Here is a 22,318-nt window from a genome sequence, read left to right as displayed (position 1 = left end):
AAACAAAAAATATGAAAAAACCTAGACATATTAATTCAATTAAAAGACTGTGACTTTCCAAAACACAAATCGCTCAACATTGTAGTACATTATCTACAATTACAAAAATTCTACAGAAAAAGGTCCAATTTGTGAACCTGTCGGTTATGAAATCAACGAGCACTACAAGACACATGAAATATGCTACTGAAGGTAGAAATGCAAAATTTTTATATTTTAATTGATCAGCAATAAATATTCTATATTTAATTTGAATGAAAAATTTAGAAAACTAGAAACAGCTGTTTACTCGTCAAGCAATGCACCTAATACCTGCTTCGTTTAGGTTCAGTGATACTTGGTGCTTACATTTTTAAAAGAGGTACGGCATTCGAAAGCTTGAGATATGTGACGTAAAATAGTTGGCCAATTTTCGATATTTTTTTCAATTGCCTGGAGACTTACGATTTGCCGTTGATCGTATAAAATTGCGACGGATATGGCTCATTTTTCAAAATGACTACCAGACACATGAGTTAATGTGGAGAAAAAAAGGGTCGCAGAAATCAAAGCTGACAGAAACCGAATAACATCCATGTCATGTTCCAATGTTCATTTCTTCGCCGATTGCCCGAAGTAACCAGACGAAGGAAAGTCGCGTCCAAGTTCCGTTATCAGTTACCGCGTGATTGTTGTTTTTTTTTTGCCGCTGAAGAGTTCATTTCGCTATCTGGATAGTGAGTGAAGTGCCCTGCCTGCAAGTGGATAGAGGCTTTCATCCTCGGAAAGCCAAGCATTGGTTTTTGTTTTGTCGCTGCTTCGCCGACATTGGAGATTTCGCCGAGTCATCGTGCCAACAGTGACAGTGCGGGTAAGCTTTCACCGACGACTGTATGTAGTGGTGTCGTAGGCACATTCCCACCACCAACGAGCTTTCAGCACGCTCCCGTTCATCTGCACTGGAGTGCGTTCATAGGTGAATAACATTAAATGTACTGAGAGAAAATATTTAATAATTATAAGTGTTTTTTTTGTTTTTGTGAATTATTTTATTGTGAAATATTGTTTAAAAAAATACTTAGAATATAAGTGAAAATTTAAAATGGCAGAGAGTGGGGGACCTTCGGATATGGAGGTCTCTGACTCTAGTTCCCTCCTAACGGATAAAAAAAAGTCACTCAAACGTGTTCCAAATACGGAAGATACTTCTTCTGGGGACGAGTCAGCTAACCCTACCAAGCCTCCCTCCAAAAAACTAGCAAATCTCCCATCCGCCCTTAACGATCCCACTCTACCTTCAACCTCGTCTTCTCCCTCTGTTCTTCCCGCTCCTTCTCAACCTTCGCCTTCCCACTCTCAATCCCCGTCCTCGCCTTCCCTTCCTGTTATTCCCACTCCCCGTGTAAAGGTCTATCCAGAAGATGCGCCCGGAACTGGTCCCTGGGTTGTTTTCTTCAGGCCTAAGCCAAATGGAAAGGCGTTGAGAGTCATGCAGATCGCGAAAGATCTGGCAAGGTATACCTCCGTTTCGGAAATTTCGAAGGTTAGACCAAACAAATTGCGAGTTGTCGTGAATAATCGAAAAGACGCAAACAAGATTTTTGTCGATCAGCATTTTACAATTGAGTATCGGGTCTACATTCCCTCTCACATAGTCGAAATTGAGGGTGTGATAACCGAAACGGGCTTGACGTGCGAATACATTACGAGTGAAGGTACCGGCCGTTTTAAAAAACTGCCCTCGACGACTGTTAGGATCTTGGGTTGCCGCCAGCTCGGAACAGTCTCCCATGAAGGAGAAGAAAAGAAATTTACGCCGTCCAACTCGTTTCGAGTCACCTTCGCTGGTTCAGCTCTCCCTGACTACGTGATGGTAGATAAATTGAGGTTAGCCGTGCGACTTTTTATTCCAAAGCCAATGACTTGTCTAAAGTGCAAGTCAGTTGGTCACACGGCAGCTTATTGTGCCAATAAAGAACGATGTGCCACTTGCGGAGAACAACATGAGGGGAAATCCTGCAGTGCGACTGATCATAAGTGTCCATATTGCGGGGGATCCCCACACGTGCTCTAAGCTTGTGAAACATACAAGGCTCGCTGGGAGAAACAGAAGCGCTCTTTGAGGGAACGCTCTAAACGCACTTTCGCAGAAATTTTGAAGGGCGCTTCTCCACTGGCTCAAGAACAACAACCAATCAATACACACAATGTCTTCGCTACGTTGCCAGTTGACGAAATGGAAGCGGATACAGCTAACGGGGGCACGCCGTTTATTTCTCAAGGGAATCCCCGGCGCAAAAATGTGACCACTCCCAAAGTTCAAGGACAAGTCCCTCCGGTGATACCCCCTGTTAGCTTGCCCAAAAAATCGAGTGCAGCGGATAAGCAAAATCAGGTCCCTCCTGGCCTCCGTGGTAATAGTTCACCTTCGAACGACCCAACACTCGAGGGGATATCAAAAACCCCAAATGTCCCTGTTTTTCCGTCAAGTTCAACTTCCCAATCGGGATTTATAAAGTTGTCTGACCTTGTGGATCAAATCTTCACGTGTTTTAATGTTTCCGACTCCATCAGAACCATTGTCACCGCAATGCTTCCAGTACTAAAGACAATGTTGCAGCAATTGATGCAAACATGGCCCCTCCTTGCAATGATTATCTCTCTTGATGTCTAATTTAAATAGAGAGGTCGGAGATATCACTGTTTTACAGTGGAATTGTCGTAGTCTTATGCCTAAATTGGATACATTCAAATTTCTAATTCATAAACTCAATTGTGATGTTTTCGCTCTATCCGAAACCTGGCTCTCTTCTCAAAATGATCTCTCTTTCCACGATTTTAATATAATACGCTTGGACCGCGATGACAGATACGGAGGGGTACTATTGAGGATCAATAAGTGTCACTCATTTTTTAGAATTGACCTTCCACCTATTGGAGGGATCGAAGCTGTTGCTTGTCATGCAAACATCAGAGGCAAAGACCTCTGTATAGTCAGCTTGTATTGGCCTCCGAGAGCTGCGGTTAGCCGCAATCAACTTGTTGACATGTGCTCACTCCTTCCTGAGCCACGATTGATCTTGGGAGACTTCAACTCTCACGGAACTGCCTGGGGGGAACAGTACGACGATAATCGTTCATCGTTGATATATGACCTTTGTAACAGCTTCAATATGACCGTTTTGAACACTGGGGAAACAACACGTGTACCTAAACCTCCTGCTAACCCAAGTGCTCTTGACCTCTCGCTTTGCTCGAATTCACTATCGTTAGATTGCAAGTGGAATGTAATCCAGGATCCCAACGGTAGTGACCACTTTCCAATCAAAATTTCTATCACCAATGGGTTGAATTCTTCTGAATCAATAAACATGGCATACGACCTCACAAGACACATTGACTGGAAAAAATTTGCGGACGCGATTGCTCTAGCCATCAATTCCAGAGATGGTTTGCCTCCATTGGAGGAGTATAACTTCATTTCTCGTTTGATCTATGACAGCGCGGTTCGCGCTCAAACGAAACCCATCCCAGGTTCCACTATTCGTCGAAGGCCTCCCAATCCATGGTGGGATGGCCAGTGTTCCAAGCTTTATGGAGATAAATCGAATGCATTTAAAGCTTTTCGGAAACGTGGAACCATTGAGAATTTTCAAACGTATTTGGACCTTGAAAATCAATTTAAAAACTTGATCAAAGGGAAAAAACGTGCCTATTGGCGAAATTTCGTGGGAGGTTTATCACGAGAAACGTCAATGAAAAAATTATGGAAAGTGGCTCGAAACATGAGAAATCACTCTTCATCCAATGAAAGCGAGGAATATTCACATCGATGGATTTTTAATTTTGCACGAAAGGTTTGTCCCGATTCCGCTCCAGTGCAAAGAATTATTCGAGATATACCACAAGATAGGTGCGATCTTGATTCCGAGTTTTCGATGGTAGAATTCTCTCTTGCTCTCCTTTCATGTAACAATTCTGCTCCGGGATCGGATAGAATTAAGTTCAACTTGCTGAAAAATCTCCCTGATGTGGCGAAACATCGCTTGTTGAACTTATTCAATCGGTTTCTGGAGCATAATATTGTTCCAGATGATTGGAGACAAGTACGAGTTATAGCTATTCAAAAACCCGGAAAACCCGCGTCCGACTTCAATTCGTACCGCCCAATAGCAATGCTGTCTTGTATACGGAAATTGTTGGAGAAAATGATCTTGTTTCGCCTTGATCGATGGGTTGAAACGAATGGCCTACTCTCAGATACACAATATGGGTTCCGCAGGGGCAAGGGGACGAATGATTGTCTTGCGTTGCTTTCTTCAGAAATTCAAATGGCTTACGCCGAAAAAAAACAAATGGCTTCAGTATTCTTGGACATAAAGGGGGCCTTTGATTCTGTTTCAATAGAGGTTTTGTCAGACAAATTACAATCTCGGGGTCTGCCGCCTCTATTGAATAATATGTTATATAACTTGCTTTGTGAGAAACATTTGAACTTTTCTCACGGAGATTCGGCAGTAAGTCGGGTCTCTTACATGGGACTCCCCCAGGGCTCATGTTTAAGCCCCCTTTTGTACAACTTCTATGTAAGCGACATTGACAATTGCCTTACACAAAATTGCAGCCTAAGACAACTTGCAGATGATGGAGTGGTGTCTGTCGTAGGATCAAACGAATCCGACCTGCAAGGACCCTTACAAGATACTTTGAACAATTTTTCAACCTGGGACATTGGGCTAGGGATCGAATTCTCCACGGAGAAAACAGAGATGGTGGTTTTTTCTAGGAAGCATAAACCAGCAAAACCAAAGCTTCAACTTTTGGGTAAACCGATCACTCATGCTATGTCATTCAAGTATCTTGGGGTCTGGTTCGACTCCAAATGTACTTGGGGGGCCCATATTAGGTATCTGAGTAAAAGATGTCAACAAAGAATAAACTTTCTCCGTACAATTACCGGCACCTGGTGGAGAGCCGATCCCGAAGATCTTATAATGTTGTATCGAACAACTATTCTCTCAGTGATGGAGTATGGCAGTTTCTGTTTTCAATCAGCTGCCAAAACACACCTCATTAAACTCGAGCGAATTCAGTATCTTTGTCTCCGTATCGCGTTGGGATGTATGCCCTCAACGCATACCATGAGTCTCGAGGTTTTGGCAGGCCTACTCCCACTAAAAGATCGCTTCAATTTATTATCTCTTCGGTTCCTCATCCGGTGTAAGGTTATGAACCCATTGGTGATCGGAAATTTTGAGCAGCTGATCGAGCTAAATTTTCATTCTGGATTCATGAGCTCATATCATGAATTCGTCTCCATGCAGGTTAATCCTTCTTCGTATATTCCCAACCGTGTTTGTTTTCCTGACTACATCAATTCCTCTGTGGATTTTGATCTGTCCATGAAGCAGGATATCCATGGAACATCAGATTATCTTCGATCGAGGATCGTTCCAACGATCTTCGATTATCCCTAAGGTTAGCCTCAAACCATGGTTCAAAAGTCTGGACTTGAGTCGGGACTTTATTCGCACCTTCTCCCGACTCATGTCCAATCACTGTTCGTTAGATGCGCTACTTTTTCGTATTAATCTTGCCGACAACAATCTTTGTGTTTGTGGCCAAGGTTACCACGACATCGAGCACGTTGTTTGGTCGTGCGAGCTGTATCTTGTCGCCAGATCGAATTTAGTAGTCACCCTTCGGGCCCGAGGAAGGCAGCCCATGATGCCGGTGAGAGACGTGTTGGCTCGGTTAGACCTTGATTACATGTCCCAAATATATGTATTCCTTAAAGCTATCGATCTTCGTGTGTGATTGTCCTTATACCCTTAGTTTTTCCATTTCCTTTTCCTTTGTGAGAGATCGAATCCCTTCTTAAGAATAAGATGAAATGTAAATACATATTAGATATAAGATAGGTTTAAGAATTGAGTGTGATGAGTGTGATTGAGAGTGTGAGTGTGATCATTGTCAACATATCCTCATATTCCCTCCTTTTCCTGAAGAAAATATGTCACCCTTCTAAACTCGAGTTGACCGCGAGTAATCTGTTTCCTATATTATTAACATTAGAATTAAGGAAAAATGTATATATACTAGTAACAATACAGTAAGGAGTTCGGCTCCTTTAAACCTATGTAACTGAGCCTGTAAAAATAAACGATTTAAATAAAAAAAAAATGTTCCAATGTTTCTGGTACTCATAAATTTCCATTGATGATAATTGGAAGACCTTCGATGATCCAAAGATACGTCTCTTTCAGTCTACTATCGGATCCGCTAATGCCTGGATGAGCCCATCATCTATTGCCCAACAAATAGACCAGGAAATAATTCAAAACATAACATTAACATACCGTGAAAATTTTGAAATGTCAACCATGCTTAGTTTAGAAACACTGGACAAGGAACCGACAAAAATAACATTGAAAGATTTTGTATGTTGGTGTTTCATCAACCACAATCACGAAATGTTGAAAACAAAAAGGTGTGGTTTAAAACAAAATTTCAATTGAAAAAAACCAAATTTTAATGACTTTCGAAATTCTTCTTGATTATGACTCCTGATCCCGAGAATCAAACAGTGGTACCGGAGCTCGAAGAAGAAAGGGTATGTTACACATAATTTCCGACAACCAAATTATCAGTATAGCGAATGGCCAATCAGAAAAAGATGAGGATACCGATGTTGAGATGAAAAAAAATTAATGGATACAGGTATCAACCGAAATAGCAGCTCTGATAATTGCAATTTGATAACGTCAACATAACGCCATAGAATATCCATTCAAGTATTGTAAGAAATGGTTTTCTGTAAATTCAGCACATTGTGCGAAAAATAATGTTCAAATCATACATATCGGTGAAATAAAAATTTTTTTTTTTCTTTTAAAAAATATCTGTTTCGAATATATCATGTTTCCAGTACATCACGCGAAAATTTTCGTTGGGCGTGATATAATCGAGACGTCACTGTAAAATAAAATATACTAAAATACTGATTAATACAAAACACCACAAATTTTTTAAAGAAAAATTATACTAAAAAAATTTATTTCAAAAATTGAGATTCATTTTTCTCAAAAACGTATTTTTTAATTATTAAAAAAAATATTAATAGCCCTTACAATTTCCTATAAGTAACCCATACATTGAAAGATGGACACTTTTACAGGGAAAATATTTTTCTAACGACTAACTTTTTCATGTTTTCTTTGAACTATTCCTTATTTTGTTTAAAGTTGAGATAGCGATATAGCGTATTCGACAAAGTTTCAGATCTTATTAAAATATGAACTTTTGTCGCAGATATTAAGTTTCTATCTTTTATAGTTTCAGGTATTCATGGCATGGCAGACTCCTGAACAAAAATGTTTTACTCATAACATTTTTGTGTGTAAATTCTTGCGTTTGATATGTTTTTGATATGTTTCTAAATAGAAAAAAAGTTTTCAGAACATGTAAATCGCGATAATTTATACATAAAAATGTTACAAGTTTAATATTAATAGTATTTTTTCAAAAAAAATTGAAAAAGTTGTTGTTGGAAAAACTCTTTTCCTGCAAAAGTGGTCATCTTCCAATGTATGGGTGACTTGTTCAAAATTGTAAGGGCTATTCATATATATTTTTTTAGAATTTAGAAAGACATATTTTTTTTCAATAAAAACTAGAACAACTTCCTACATTTCATTCTCTAACCAACATTTTGTAAGTCTTATAGTTTTTGAGTGATTTTTGTCATTTTTTTCGAAAAATCTTAACTCAAAAACTATAAGAAATATCAAACGCATGAATTCACACACAAAAATGTTATGAATAGAACATTATTGTTTCAGGAGTCTCCATACAAAAATACCATGTATACCACAAACTGTTAAAGATAGAAAGTTAATGTCTTCGAAATTAGGATTAGTTGCAATTTTTTCAAAGAAAACATGTAAAAGTTGTTGTTCTCATTTTTTTCCCTGTCTTTCAATCTTTCAATGTATTGGAAATTTTAAGGGTTATTAATATAATTTGTTAATAATTAAAAAATACGTTTTTTCAAAGAAAACAAAGTTGTTGTTAGAAAAACCTGTTTTTTAATATTTTTTTTTTAAATTTGAAACAATATCTTACATTTCATCTTTTGATCAGAAATTTGTAGATATTCTAGTTTTTAACTTCTAAATTTTTGTAAAAAAAAAGAAAAAAATTTTGGCCGTTTTCAAAAAAATAGTCTAATGTTTTTTCGAAGATTGCAAGTATGCAAAGTTGCTTAAATGATCCATTTTTCGAAAGTTGCCTATTTCGAATACGAGCCACAAGGCGTGCAAAGCAGCTGTCCGATTCATTCGTTGACATCACTGTAAATTATAGAAAATGTTCTTGCTAGCGTGTGGAGAGTCATCAGCGTGATTTCTTCGCTCTGAAAGCATGCTGGATTCGCATTCTGAATCAAGCAGCAGTTTCACATTACTGCCTACAGGGACCGTCGCGGAGCACGCGGTATCTTCAGTTTCAGTCCGAAGAGAGAGTGACGCGGTTCTCGAAAATAGTTCTTTTCCGATCGACATGTTGCATGTGGCTTGCGGGATACGGCGTGTGGCATGCGCGTCATGAGGCATGTGGCATGCGATACTTCACTTGCAGCGTGCGGTATGCGACATGCGACACTCGTCATGCGGTATGTGGTAAACGGAATGTGGCATATGGAATATGTCATGTGCCATGCGACATGTGGCATACGGCAAGTGGCATACGGCAAGTGGCATACGGCATGTGGCATTTGGCAAATTAGCATTTTTAACCTTTTTGGACATACCCGCCGAAAGCTTCCACCAACATTACGAGAATCGTTTGAAAAATCCATGCAAAAATAGAAACCCATTTTTATGTTTCAACATAATCTCCTTCTAGTCTTATACATATCGTTCAACGCTCTGTTTTTTATCACAATAGAACACATAAAGTTCTCTTCTCTTATTGTTTCTACTAGTATATCACCGAATTGGGTTAGTACTTCCGACACAGTTGATGTTATCAAAGTGTACGGATAGAATCATACTCGTCACGTAAAAAACGGCATCATATCAAACGCTACGCCCAAGGAGAGCAAAGTTCGATGGTTTTTAACGGTTCGTTCCTCGAATACATCATTCCGTACGGTTCCGCCCGAGTCGCACGTGACATATCTATCGAGCCGTTTATGAATTCACTGCATGCTGTTGCTTGGGAATGCCACATCCGATGGCGAATTATAGAGCATCCAATGTCACATTGTCCGACTAATTCATGGAAATGAATCATTCCCAGCTCCCCTATCGGACGAAGTCGGAACTAATTGATGTACAAACGCAAAACAATACCCACTGAAATACATGGTATATATGAACAGGCAATGGATGTCCACTTTTATGCACAGAATACTAAACTCAACTTGTTGATGTGAACATTAAACTCATTAAACTGTATTTTGAACGACGCTCACATGTCGTCATTCATCCGACAAAGCTGTTGTAAATCGATAAAAAAAATGCCACGAACGTAGGAAGTGCGTACGGCTGCCACCCACGCACTACGACCGGAGTTCCATCACTTTGCGCTACCCATCATCTTGGGATGCGATAAGCGTGTCCGAAAACATATCATTAAACAGCATTTCAGTAAATTGACTCGTGTAGAATTTGCGGCGGTGGGAAAGCGGCAGAGGGTATCGAAAGTCAAAAATCATTCAACCAATGCGACACGGTTCATTATCATGCGAGCTAACCGGAAGCAGTGCGTACAGTGGCACCGCATAAACTATGAATAACCAATTGCGATTTGCAGAAGATCCTTGGCGGGGTTTCTGCTCACCGTTTTGAGGGGCCGACTGACACCGATTTAATGTACGACCGATGTCAATGGCTCTGTAATGGAGTGTTGTGTCGCATCATCTCGGCACGGTTCCAGCACAAAGTGAACTAATGTCTTTGCACCGTAATTTCGGAAAAGTTCGGGCAGTCAGTCGAAAGTCATTTTTCGGGGTTGCAGGATATCATCTCCTGGGTTGCCTGGGAGCCTGATACGAACCGGACTGTGTTGTCTTTGAAGTGATAAGTTCAAAGGAATTCGTGAGCGCTTTGAAGTTCTCTCCGAACTGGGAATTAAATTAATTTCCATTCATTATGTATATTTCCGCCACTAGATAGAGCTCGGTGGGTGCGACTTGTGTTTGTACAATACAATCCACACGCCATGTGCGACATGAATGTTTTCAGTCCGAAGGGAATTAGTAAATGTAAACGAATGTACAAATAAAGATAAAATGTCATAATACTGGGCTTGAGTATCAACATATAACGCATTCTGAATATGTCGGTTATGTTTGCAATATGCGGATGGTGCATGAGATCCGGTGAAACGACGTCGCAACTCATGCAAAATTACGATTCAAGTACCGGAAAAATTTAGCGAAATTTTCCAGCTTTTCGTGCTCAAACCCGGTATATGAAAATAATAGAAGAGACCTCTTACTTAAGAAAAAGATACAGCTAAAGGGCGAACACGAAATTATTGCGACACCGAAAATGTCATGCCAATTTTCTTATAATGTTTAGAATCAAACCAAAATTTTAGGGTAGTTTTATACATATATTTACTTCAAAAATCAAAAGAAAAGTTAATCGATGGAGCCTTGAGTGTAAAATTGAACGCATTTTCGCTTGATGCCCTCCATCAAAGTCTTTACAGTGTCATCCGGTACCAGTTTCTCAGTTTTTTTCCATTTTCTTAACATGTCCTTCTCGTCCTTGACTGTCTTCTTGCTCTTCCGAAGTTCCCGCTTCATTATTGATCAGTACTGCTCCACCGGGCGCAGCCCGGACAGTTTGGCGGGTTCATGTCCTCTGGAACAAAATGGACAGAATTGGCCTCATACCACCCCAGGACACTGTTAGAACAGTGGCATGATGCCAAATCTGGCCAAAATAGCGGAGCTTCGTCGTGCTGCTGCAAGAACGGCAAAAGGCGCTTCTCGACGCATTCAGATTTGTAGATCTCGCCATTTACTGTGCCCTTTGTCACGAAAGGCTCACTCCTCAGTCCGCAAGAGTAGATGGCCTGCCAAACGAGATATTTGGAGGCGAACTTCGACATTTTCTTCTTTTTAAAAGTTTGTCGTCCACATCGAACTTGCTCTTGTCGGTGCTTAAAATCGGCTTTTATATACGTTTCGTCGTCCATCACACAGCAGCCATATTTTGTCAGCATCTTCTCGTAGAGCTTCCGTGCCCGAGTTTTAGCCGTCGATTGTTGCCGCTCATCGCGGTTTGGGAAGTTCTGTACCTTGTATGTATATAGTCCAGCTCTCTTCTTTGCATTCCGGACGTAGCTCTGCGACATGTCGATATTTTTGGCCAAATCACGGCTTGAGATGTTGGGATTTGCTTTAATCATCCGCTTCACCTTTCCCTCCATCTTTTTGTTCTCCGGTCCCGGTTTTCTTCCAGCTCCTTTGCCGTGGTCCAACATCAACCGCTCCTGGAACCACTCCAACACTCTGGAGACGGTTGAATGGTGAATGTTCAACATTTTTCCCATCTGCCGGTGCGACAGGTCAGGAAATTCCAGGTGTTTGGAAAGAATTTGTTCTCTCGACTCGCGTTAGTTCACCTCCATTTTCGTTGAATCGAAAAACACGACTTCGAGATTGACAGCATGTAGACAATACACATCAACGAGAAAGTGTGCAAAATTTGTTTGATTTTTACCCAATAGTAAAAAAATATGCCCTGTTGAATGTGTCGCAATAATTTCGTGTTCGCCCTTTAGACTGTTTTACCGTAAAAGATATTTGATCGGCTAATAAAGCAAATTGAGACGGGAATTTCATTTGCTAAGTATTTGTATACACCCGGGTCGCGTTAATTGGAAAATCCAAGCCAGTCATACAGGTAGATCGCGAAACAGTTGAGATTTGGCCATTCGTCCGTGTCCCTCTTGGTAAAGTCGTTCATGGAAACGACCCAACAGCAAACTGGCAGCGGAATGAAAGCGAAGAAGACCAACCCCGTGAAGGCGAGGAAGGTGAAGGATTACTTCAAGCCCGATCCGAACCTTTCGATTCGGGACATGGCCAAGAAGGTCAATTCTTCTGTCTGGTTCGTTAAGCAGAAAATGAAACGGACCGGACTTGATGTCTTTGAGGTAAGGAAGGTGCCTAACCGAACCGATGAACGGAATACGGTGGTCAAATCCCAGGAAGCTTTTTTTTATCTCATCTATTCAGTTTTATTAGGCTCATTTAGCAACTCAGCTGTAACAGAGCCGAATTTATCGTTTTTTCTCATATCGTATATTACACATTAGCCATTTTTAGGCGTCAGATTATTCCTATCTTATCGATACACATTTTATCTGTTACACAATAGCCGTTTAGGCGTTAGAGTATTCCTATTCTATCGATGCACAACACATGTCGCCTTTTTTCGGCGTAAGATTGTTCCTATTGTTGGAATGTTCACAGATGGGCTATATACACAGCGTGACTGTTGATATGAGACTTCCATTGTTATGTTACAAATAGCACTAACTACCGATGCAGCAGACCGTAATGAGAGCGGCAAGGGACTGGGATTACCGACACATGATGATTGATGCGTGGACGTAGTAGCTAGAATAACACACAAAGATGGTCAGTTGAGGGTCCTGAGTTATGAGCTCATGATTGTTCGCTTAGTAGCGGACACGCAACCAATTAGGCTACGAAGACCCCCAGGAAGCTTTAACGCAAAGGGGTTTTTTGATTAAATTCGTTCATTTTTACAGGCTAACGCAAGTGGTTGGTGCAGCCGAAATGCATCGGAATACGAGACGTACATTAAAGCGGACGCCAAGCAGATCCCCGAACTGAAATTTTTCGTAGACGATATTATGCGATATTTTTGTGCGTTTCAATCTCTCGCAAAAAACAGGTTTTCCTATATGGAAATTTTCATCCGAAGTTTGGTGCGCAACTTCACTTCAATTTTTTTTTTTTTTTTTTTTGTAGGGGTCTCTAAATCGGGTGAACCAGATTACTCATCCGCTATTTTCCTAACAGTTTTAAGCTCGAGCAGCAACATGAGGTCGAGCGTTGTCATCAATTGTTGCCTGTAGAAGTCTTCATTGATCGTTTGACCAGGTTTTAGCAGCTCATAGTGATCACACCCTATTGAACCCACCAAATACAGAGCATTACTTTGGCGCCGTGGATATTCGATTGGATTAGTTTCAGGTTGGCCGAGCGTTACGATCTTTTCTTTTGCATCGAATCCTTCTCGGGAACGAAAAATGGATTTACTAACACAATCTAAAACACAAGACTTCCATAATTCCCTTGCCTTTGGATCCTGCGAATTTGAGTCGTTCAGAAATAGCTTGTCTGATTACTCCCAATAATTTTGCAAGCCTACTTATTTACAACGAAACTTGGCATTTCAACACCGTCAAAATTGCACTTGCTGTGCAACACTCAAAGACTTGTAAACAATATTTGATTGGCAAATATCGACAGTTCAAAAATCAGCTGTCGCCGTCGACTAATTATAACACCTTGAGCCATTTTGTGGAAACGGACCGAATGAGGCTGCACACCCGATATTACATTTTGGTTTCTTATCGATTCTATTGACATTTCCAAATCATTTATGCTTTCGATTATTTTATGGTAAAATCACATCACATCATTCAAATGTTCTAAAGTTCATTTTAATGCATGCATGGACTCTTATTCTTCAAAAGTAGCACTGAAAGAAAATAATGAGCAGCATTCTTTGTAAATTTGATCATAATAATTTTCCATTTGTTGCCCTTCTACGTGTGTTGAATTCATCTTATTTATAATCAAATTTGAAAGACTTCACAATAATTCGAATCTCATTTGTATGGAATTTTACTTCTTCTTCATGTGGTAAATGTTACATTAGTGTAAAGGATTCATTGGGGTAATATTACATTCGGGTGAACGACATTCAAATATTTGATACATTCAGATGAATGTGTATAGAACCGATGTACGAGACGTTGTGACTTTTCGGCTCAGCAGAAAATGAAAATAAACACTGCTCTCGCAAACAAGCTGTAATCCGAAATTCCTATACACTACAATGCAAGAAGAATTCGAAACGCTTCTTATTGCAGCCTCTGCAAAATGCCCAAACAAAATGTTGTTGGTTCCAATTCGTAACCAAATGGCCCAAGTTCATAGGTTCAATGTTGAATTTCATCGTCAGTCGTGTTGTTGCGAACGAACGACAATTTCGATATCACAAATTAGCTAGTTCCAATTAATCATAATATTAACATATATACAGCCATTCCATTGCCAAACCGATATAGTGGTTCTCAGATTTTCGTCAAAAGTGATAATTTTGTTCTTCATCCCAAAAAACATTAGACACGTATTTTTTTTAATTTTTTTATTAGGGTCCGAAAAATCAAATTTTTCCACTTTTTCCCGAAAATGACTCTTTCCAAAAAATCATAACTTCTGAACCACTGGACCGATTTAGACGATCGACATATCAAATTGAAGCCAAATAAAAAATAAAATAAAAAAAATTCAAAAAATACCACACTTGCGGGAAGATCGGATTCTAGTCGCATAGGTCTGGTCTAGTAACATAGAAATTTTGAACAAAGAATTAAAACATGTTAAATTTGCAAAATAATAACTCAAAAACAAAAAAAAATAGCATCTCTGATATCAATATATATTATGTTCAAAATCCTCAGCTTTCCAGAAAAAAATATAAAAAATATAGCCCTCTTTATATATAGCCCTCTTTGACCGAGAAAATTACAAAAACTGACTCAATCAATAACTACAATAGAGTAATCTCAAATGAAATCGACAAATGACAAATGATTCGGATGAAAGTGTGTATTCCGTTTGGGTTAGAGGAAATATGAGTTTTCCACAGCAATTGGGAATTTTTTGACTCAAGCGAAATTTTTGAAAAAGGAGTATCGATTTGAGTAAGAGAAATCTTTGATAATTTATATCTCAAAAACTATGAGTCGTACCGAAATAGTGTCTTAGAAAGAGTTATAGAGTATAGATGGTTGAATATGAAAAAAATGTACACTGAGAAAAAAAATTAGTACTCTTTTTTTATTTACAAAATAACCGTCATGTTCATGAAATTTTATGAATTTGCTAATAATTTCCAACAATTTTTCCAAATACATCATCATGGTTCATTTTTTGACTCAAGCGTAACTCAAGGGCGTATCGATTTGAGTAAGAGAAATCTTTGATAATTTATATCTCAAAAAATATGAGTCGTACCGAAATAGTGTGTTAGAAAGAGTTATAGAGTATTGTTGGCTCAATTTGAAAAAAACTTCGAATTTTTGTATGTTTAAGCATTCTTAACCACAAATTATGAATTTTGATGTGATTTAAAACAAAAAAGGTTATTATCAATCTCCTTCTAAATGCAACCATTCTCGAGATATTTAAAAAAATATATCTAATTTATAATTATTTTTATAGTAAATAATCTCTTTTAATATGTTTGTCGTGTTATACCGTCATGTTCATGAAATTTTATGAATTCGCTTATATTTTCCAACAATTTTTTTGATTTATTGAAGTTTATATTAAGATATAAAAGATTTTTTAGTCTCGCTACGTTTTGTATTAACCCACATGTCTTCGAATGTTTCGTAACGTAAATCCTAAACATGTGTCTTTACGATGTATTTGGAAAAGTTGTTGGAAATTATAAGCGGATTCATAAAATCTAATGAACATGATGGTATAACACGACAAACATATTTAAAGGGCCTATTTACTATTAAAAAGATAATAAATTACAAATATTTTTTAAATATCTCGCGAATGGCTATATTTAGAAGGAGATTGATAATAACCTTTTTTGTTTTAAATATCATCAGGATTCAGAATTTGTGATTCAAAATGACAGCTAACATACAAAAACTCGAAGTATCGAAAATTCCTAAAAATTCGATGTTCCACAAAGTTCGTCAAAAATAGTTTTACCATCTTGGGCCCATTTTTTAAATTTTCTACATGACTTCTATTTTATATGAAAAAATTGAAAAAAATATAAAAAAATACATATTATTTGATATCGCAAATTAAAATTTGATTTTGTAAATAAAAAAAGAGTACTAATTTTTCTTCTCAGTGTATATTCTATTCAAATTAAGCCAACAATGCTCTATAACTCTTTCTAACACACTATTTCGGTACGACTCATATTTTTTGAGATATAAATTATCAAAGATTTCTCTTACTCAAATCGATCCGCCCTTTTCAAAAGTTACGCTTGAGTCAAAAAATGAATGATGTATTTGGAAAAATTGTTGGAAATTATAAGCAAATTCATAAAATTTCATGAACATGACGGTATAACACGACAAACATATTAAAAAGGATTATTTACTATAAAAAAGACAATAAATTAGATTTTTTTTTACATATTTCGAGAATGGCTACATTTAGAAGGAGATTGATAATAACCTTTTTTGTTTTAAATCACATCAGGATTCATAATATGTGGCTAAAAATGATTGTTAACATACAAAAATACGAAGTTTCGAAAATTCCTAAAAATTCGATGTTCCACAAAGTTCGTCAAAAATAGTTTTACCACCTTGGGCCCATTTTTTAATTATTCTGCATGACTTTTATTTTGTAGGAAAAAATTAAAAAATATGTATTTTGGATATTGCAAATTGAATTTTTATTTTGTAAATAAAAAAAAGAGTATTAATTTTTTTTCTTAGTGTACAGTGTACATCAATACTCTATAACTTTTTTTAAGACACTATTTCGGTACGACTCATAGTTTTTATTATGAAAAATTTCTCTTACTAAAATCGATACGCCCTTTTCAAAAGTTACGCTTGAGGCAAAAAATTCCCATTTGCTGTGAAAAACTCATATTTCCTCCAACCCAAACGGAATACACTCTTTCATTGGAATCAAAAATACAAGTTTTTAAAATCTGCATTTTTAGGACGATTTCATTTGGAATTGCTGAATAACAAAAATCAAAATTTTTCCCAAAAGTAATTTTTTTTTTTGAATCGGTCCAGTAGTTCAGAATTTATGAATTTTTGTAATGCAAAAAAGATGAAAAATTTTTTTTTCGAACCATCGATTACCTTAATATAGCCCTCTAGTGCAAAGCCATGAAAACAACAAAAAACGACTACAATCAATAATTACGAAAACAAAGTCCATTTTTTTGCTGGTTCAATATTTTTTAATAAAAGGCTAGCTAATTGGCTGATATGTCGATCATCTAAATTGGTTCAGTGGTTCAGAAGTTATGAATTTTTGAAAAAAAAAGTCATTTTCGAGAAAAAGTGGAAAACTTTGACTTTTCGGACGCTAATAAAAAAATAAAAAAATATTTGTCTAAATTTAAATTTGTTTTGCGACAAAAGAACAAAATTACCACTTTTGACAATAATCTGAGAGCCACTATATCGGTTTGGCATGGAATGGCTGTATATTCAAAAACAGAACGACGTAAGCTATTCGAGACTACACAGTCGCATCTACAGGACGGACTCGATTATATATAATCGCAATTTCACCTTCAACGTTAATTTTCGAATCCAATACATAATCGAATCACAAAAAAGCTATTTTTCTATTAATGTTTGACATTCATACATTAATGAAAAAATTGTTTTCCTGAGATTCGATTATGTATAGGATTTGAAAATAATTGTTGAAAAAAAATGGTCGACTATATATAATCGAGTCTGACCTGTACAACAAAAAACCTTCCGGAAGTAAATCTTGTCTTCCACCAACATAACAGTGTACATCTCAGCGTGGAATCGACATGACCTTTAATATATAAATTCTTTCATCTATAAGCGTCGGATGAGAATCTTCAACTTGGACATTCCATTACGTCAATCTATTCTTGTTGTTTTATTGCAATTTTGAAATTCCCCAATACTTTTCAAAGGTTTCCCATTTCAACCCACCAAACTCGAATAAAATAGCCAAATTGAACAGACAAATTAAAAAAAACAGGAATTCAACATTCAATTGCAGCAGCAGCTGCTTGTGGTGAATCCCAATGAAATATGTAGCCATCTGTGTGATCCCAAACAATACTCAGTTGAAATATTCCACTGAATCACTTACGTTTCGATATCCATCTGCAGCATCTGTTCCTCTGCTTTATAAAAGAGTCACCGGGAACCGAACTTCCACTATACAACACTTTCCTCAAAAGTGGTTCACTTTCATCGTTAGAATCTTTGTCGCCGAACTGCACCATCACGGACTGAACTAATAAATATCTGTTACACTCTGGAAGTCGCACCTTCGTTGGTAATCACTTTTATACACACCACAATGTTGAGATGCTCAGTGAGTAAGCTCAGATGATAGCGGAGATTATTTTTAGCAGGTTTCTTCCACAGCACTACATTGTCATCTCAAATTTCCAATTACAGAACTATTCCACTGGCCGGCTTCAGCTAGGATTACCTAAGACTTTCTACGTTCCGTAGATAGTAAAGAATTGATTTGGTCGATCGATGACAAATCACTGGGCGGTCATTCACGTCTTACACTGTTTTCATACAATCGCAGGGACGATCCCCTATTGCTTTGGAATTTGGGCGCACTAATAAACAAAGTATATTTTCGATGCTGACACGCGCTTTTATTTTGAATATGACAAATAAGAAGTTTGCTACCCGGTTAAAAATATGACCTAGTAAGCCTATGTTTCAATAATCGGACGCGTTGTTCATCAACTGTAATCGCCACTGGGAGAAATGCGTATGCGAATCCATTTAGGTCGGGGCATTATTTTAAAACAGAGCAAATCTTTTAATCGGGTAGTTTGTAATCATCCAAACACTTTCCGATAAAGACTTTCACAACAACGCTTCATCGTACGACTAGTTTTGCGACACAGTTGATGATAGTAAATAAACCATTCCAATCACTATGTTTGTTTTGGAATGTTTTGTTCGTTGTATATGTACCACTTTTTTGCGTTTGTATGTCTACCGCTGCTTTAGTATGACATATTCCGTTTCGTATATTCTTAGAATATAATGAAATCATTCTTGTTGATAACAATGATGAGGCCGTATACGTTAATCTGTGGAATTTAAAACATCTGAGTGCGAAATCTGGAGGCTTGTGCGAAATATTTAATTGTCATCAACAAAATAGATTGCTAAACAAGCGTCACTTGATTTTTTTTTTTGAATATTTTGTCTTCCTCGTCAGTTTCAAAATGCGCAGTTTTTTCTCTCATCTGAGAAACCAGAAATAGAAAGCGTTAACTATACTCCTGTTCTACACATAGTTGTCCAATGTACCAAAATCAGCAACTGAGAAAAATGCAATCGAAGTTTTCTAGCATATTTGTCTACCAGAAGCTTTAGGGATTTCAATTTAGCAATTCATCGGGGTTTTTATAAGCAGTTGATGAAATGTGATAAGATCCCTTCACTGAAACGATCAAGCTTGATTACGGGCTTAAAAATCCATGGTGGGACAGTTATGACTAGAATATCAACATGAGACAATTGAAATTGTGTTTTTCCGAAATATTATGCATAAAAACATCGTTTTTTGAAGGAAAGTGAAATTTGCCAAAAAGTAACCTGTGAGAACTACGCGTAAAACTGCAGTTTAATAGCACAGAAACGTGAATACAATTGTTGCCGTAACAATAGCATCGGGATGTAGCACAGGTCGGACTCGATTATCCTGTATTCGATTATCCGGAATTTTAGACTCGATTATACAGAGTATTTTATTTTTGATTTTCGGAAATTTTGAATAATTTGTATAATAATTCCATATTGAATAGCTAATATGGGTATCAAATGAAAGGGCTTGACTAGTAGAAAACAGTTGTTTATGAAAAATGCAAATCCAAGATGGCTGCCACTTCAAAATGGTTTTGGAATAGAATGGTTTTGATGTAGATAAGTCAATTTATGATACAGATAATTTACTAAGAACTAGAAAATAAAATAAGTAAAAAAGTTTTTTAAGCTAAACGGTTTAATGCTAGAAAATAATTAGACAAGTAGCAGTTAGCAGTTATCACATGTATGTTCTACTAGTCGAGAACTTTCTTTTGATACCCATATTGATGATGTTTTGAAAAAAACTCCTGGTGGCAGCCATTTTGGATTTAAATTTTTCATAAATAACTGTGTTCTACTAGACAATCCCTTTCATTTGATATACATATTGATGGGGTTTTGAGAAAATGTGTAATCCGCCATTTTGTAGCGGCCGCCATTTTGGATTTTCAAGATCATGGAATACGCAGTTTTATAATGACACCAGAGATAGAGATGTGTTCCAAATTTTAGATCACACGGTCAACAGGAAGGGGGTTAAATTTCTATTAATGTGGTACAGCGCTACAGACAAAGTTACAAAGTTACAAAGTTACAACGTTACAAATTTACAAAGTCACAAACATACAAACGGTTCAACCTAGATAAAACCGTTTAATAAATAAGTGCAAATCATAATTATATTACGTTTACCAAGAGAAAATTCTTTTTATTTTTATGACTCGATTATCCGGAGGATTCGATTATCCGGAGTGAAAATAAAATCAATACTCCGAATAATCGAGTCCGACCTTTATATGGAAGTGATGAGCGCTTGTGAATGGTGGTGTGAGCGTAGTGAGTGATCTGCAACACCTTTGCTGCTGTTCTACGCATAGTTATCCCATATCACTTTTTGACAATTTTCACTTTTCTTCATAAATCGATGTTTTTATGCCTAAGGCTAAGGTTACTTTGGATAGGAGTACGCACGAAATTTTTGATTGTACGAAGAGAAACAAACAATTTTGTTCGATAGAAGCTGACGAATACAACTCAATGTGGTTGTTTGCTTTCACTATTACATACAATTCGTACGACCACTTTTTTGCATCCAGTGTCACCGCCGCTTAACTTTCCGGAAAAACACAAAAAGTTATTGCAAGTTATTGTTCTATAGTCTGCAAACGAACCCGAAAAAGCTAATACTCCCGATGACTTAGAACAGGACTAATACTAAGAATCAGACAATTGAGAGAAATCCATAGCTTTCCATTAAAGACAAAGCAGCTTTTTGAATTCATCTGTATTTTACCCTACGGCTGAAAGTCTCTCAAATAAAGTAAAAAAATCTGTATTTGCCTCAAAATATCACGAAATCGTAACTATTTTAAATATTTCTTTGTTTCTTCCTCATAAACTTCATAAACGTGAATCTCCTACCAAAAGATAATTTTGTTTTTTGTTCGTTACAACCTGTTTGACTGTTATGAGTACATATAAGAATGGCCCTTCAGGATCACCATTTGAAGCTTCAAAAGAGTTGAAATAACAGATTCCTGAACAATGAAAAGAATTACCATAAACAATCAATTAATCAATTGATCAATGATATTGAACGTCTAAGGGCCGCTTAAATCAAATTCATTGCCCAATAAAGTTATACAAAATTGAATAAAATTGATGATAAGTGGTAGCTAATAAACTAAGCTATCATTAAAAATGCGTTCTAAGCATATTTAATAACTTAATAACTAAAATGACAAAAATAAAAACCGGTTTTAAAATTCATCGTAAAAAAAAACAAGAAAATTCGTACTGTGAAAAGCTTCTAGGGTTAGTACTTGGTCGTGTATCCTCTGTTACGCATCATTCCACGCACCTGGTTCGGCATGGATTCCACCAGCTTCTGGCAGGTAAAAGGGATGAGATGGGGGATGGCGTACCAACAGGCTTGGATCCTATCCCATAGTTGCTGCCTATTCTTCGACTTCTCCGTATACACCGATCTTTTCACGATCTCCCATAGGTTCTTTATATGGTTCAGATCCGGTGACTGTGCTGGCCACTCCATGACGTCGACTTTGTTATCCTACTTTGTTTATCCTTTTTGACGGTCAGAAACACACCGCCATGTTTCGGGTCTTTATCCTGCATGAACTGCCTTTTCAGGGGCATCTCCCACATCCCTTAGGATTTGGGCGTAGAAGTACTGATCCATGATCTTATCCACTCAGTACAGGAGGCCAACTCCGTACCAGGAGAAGCACCCTCACACCATAATGTTCCCTCCTCCATGCTTGAATGTCTTCGTGGTATACTGTGGCATGTAAGCGCATGTAAGCCTCCAGAAGGTTCGGTGTACATGCTACATGTTCTATCGTATCCATAATTTGTACATTAGACAGTAGCCATGTTCAGGCGTAAGAGTATTTCCTCTGTTTTTCCGTTGTTCAGTTAAGCCACTGGACAGCGGAGACAGTTGATATAATCAATGTTGTGTTATTTATAGCACAAC

At 37.5% G+C, this 22,318-nt stretch overlaps 1 protein-coding gene across 1 annotated transcript in view; it reads right to left on the bottom strand.

The window, feature by feature from the left end:
• Nucleotides 1-18,903, bottom strand: part of LOC129779381 (putative inorganic phosphate cotransporter) — an 81,175-nt gene extending 62,272 nt beyond the window's left edge. Inside the window, exon 1 of the mRNA XM_055786814.1 lies at nucleotides 18,128-18,903. Coding sequence (XP_055642789.1) covers nucleotides 18,128-18,263 — 136 coding nt within the window. The 5' untranslated portion in view covers nucleotides 18,264-18,903. The remainder of the gene's footprint in view (nucleotides 1-18,127) is intronic.
• Between the last annotated feature and the right edge of the window lie 3,415 nt (nucleotides 18,904-22,318).

The sequence above is a fragment of the Toxorhynchites rutilus genome, chromosome 3, assembly GCF_029784135.1.
Source record: "Toxorhynchites rutilus septentrionalis strain SRP chromosome 3, ASM2978413v1, whole genome shotgun sequence".
Taxonomy (NCBI): Eukaryota; Metazoa; Arthropoda; class Insecta; order Diptera; family Culicidae; genus Toxorhynchites; species Toxorhynchites rutilus.
The sequence above is the reverse complement of the archived record's forward strand: the minus strand, read 5'-3'. Positions and strand labels throughout refer to the sequence as shown.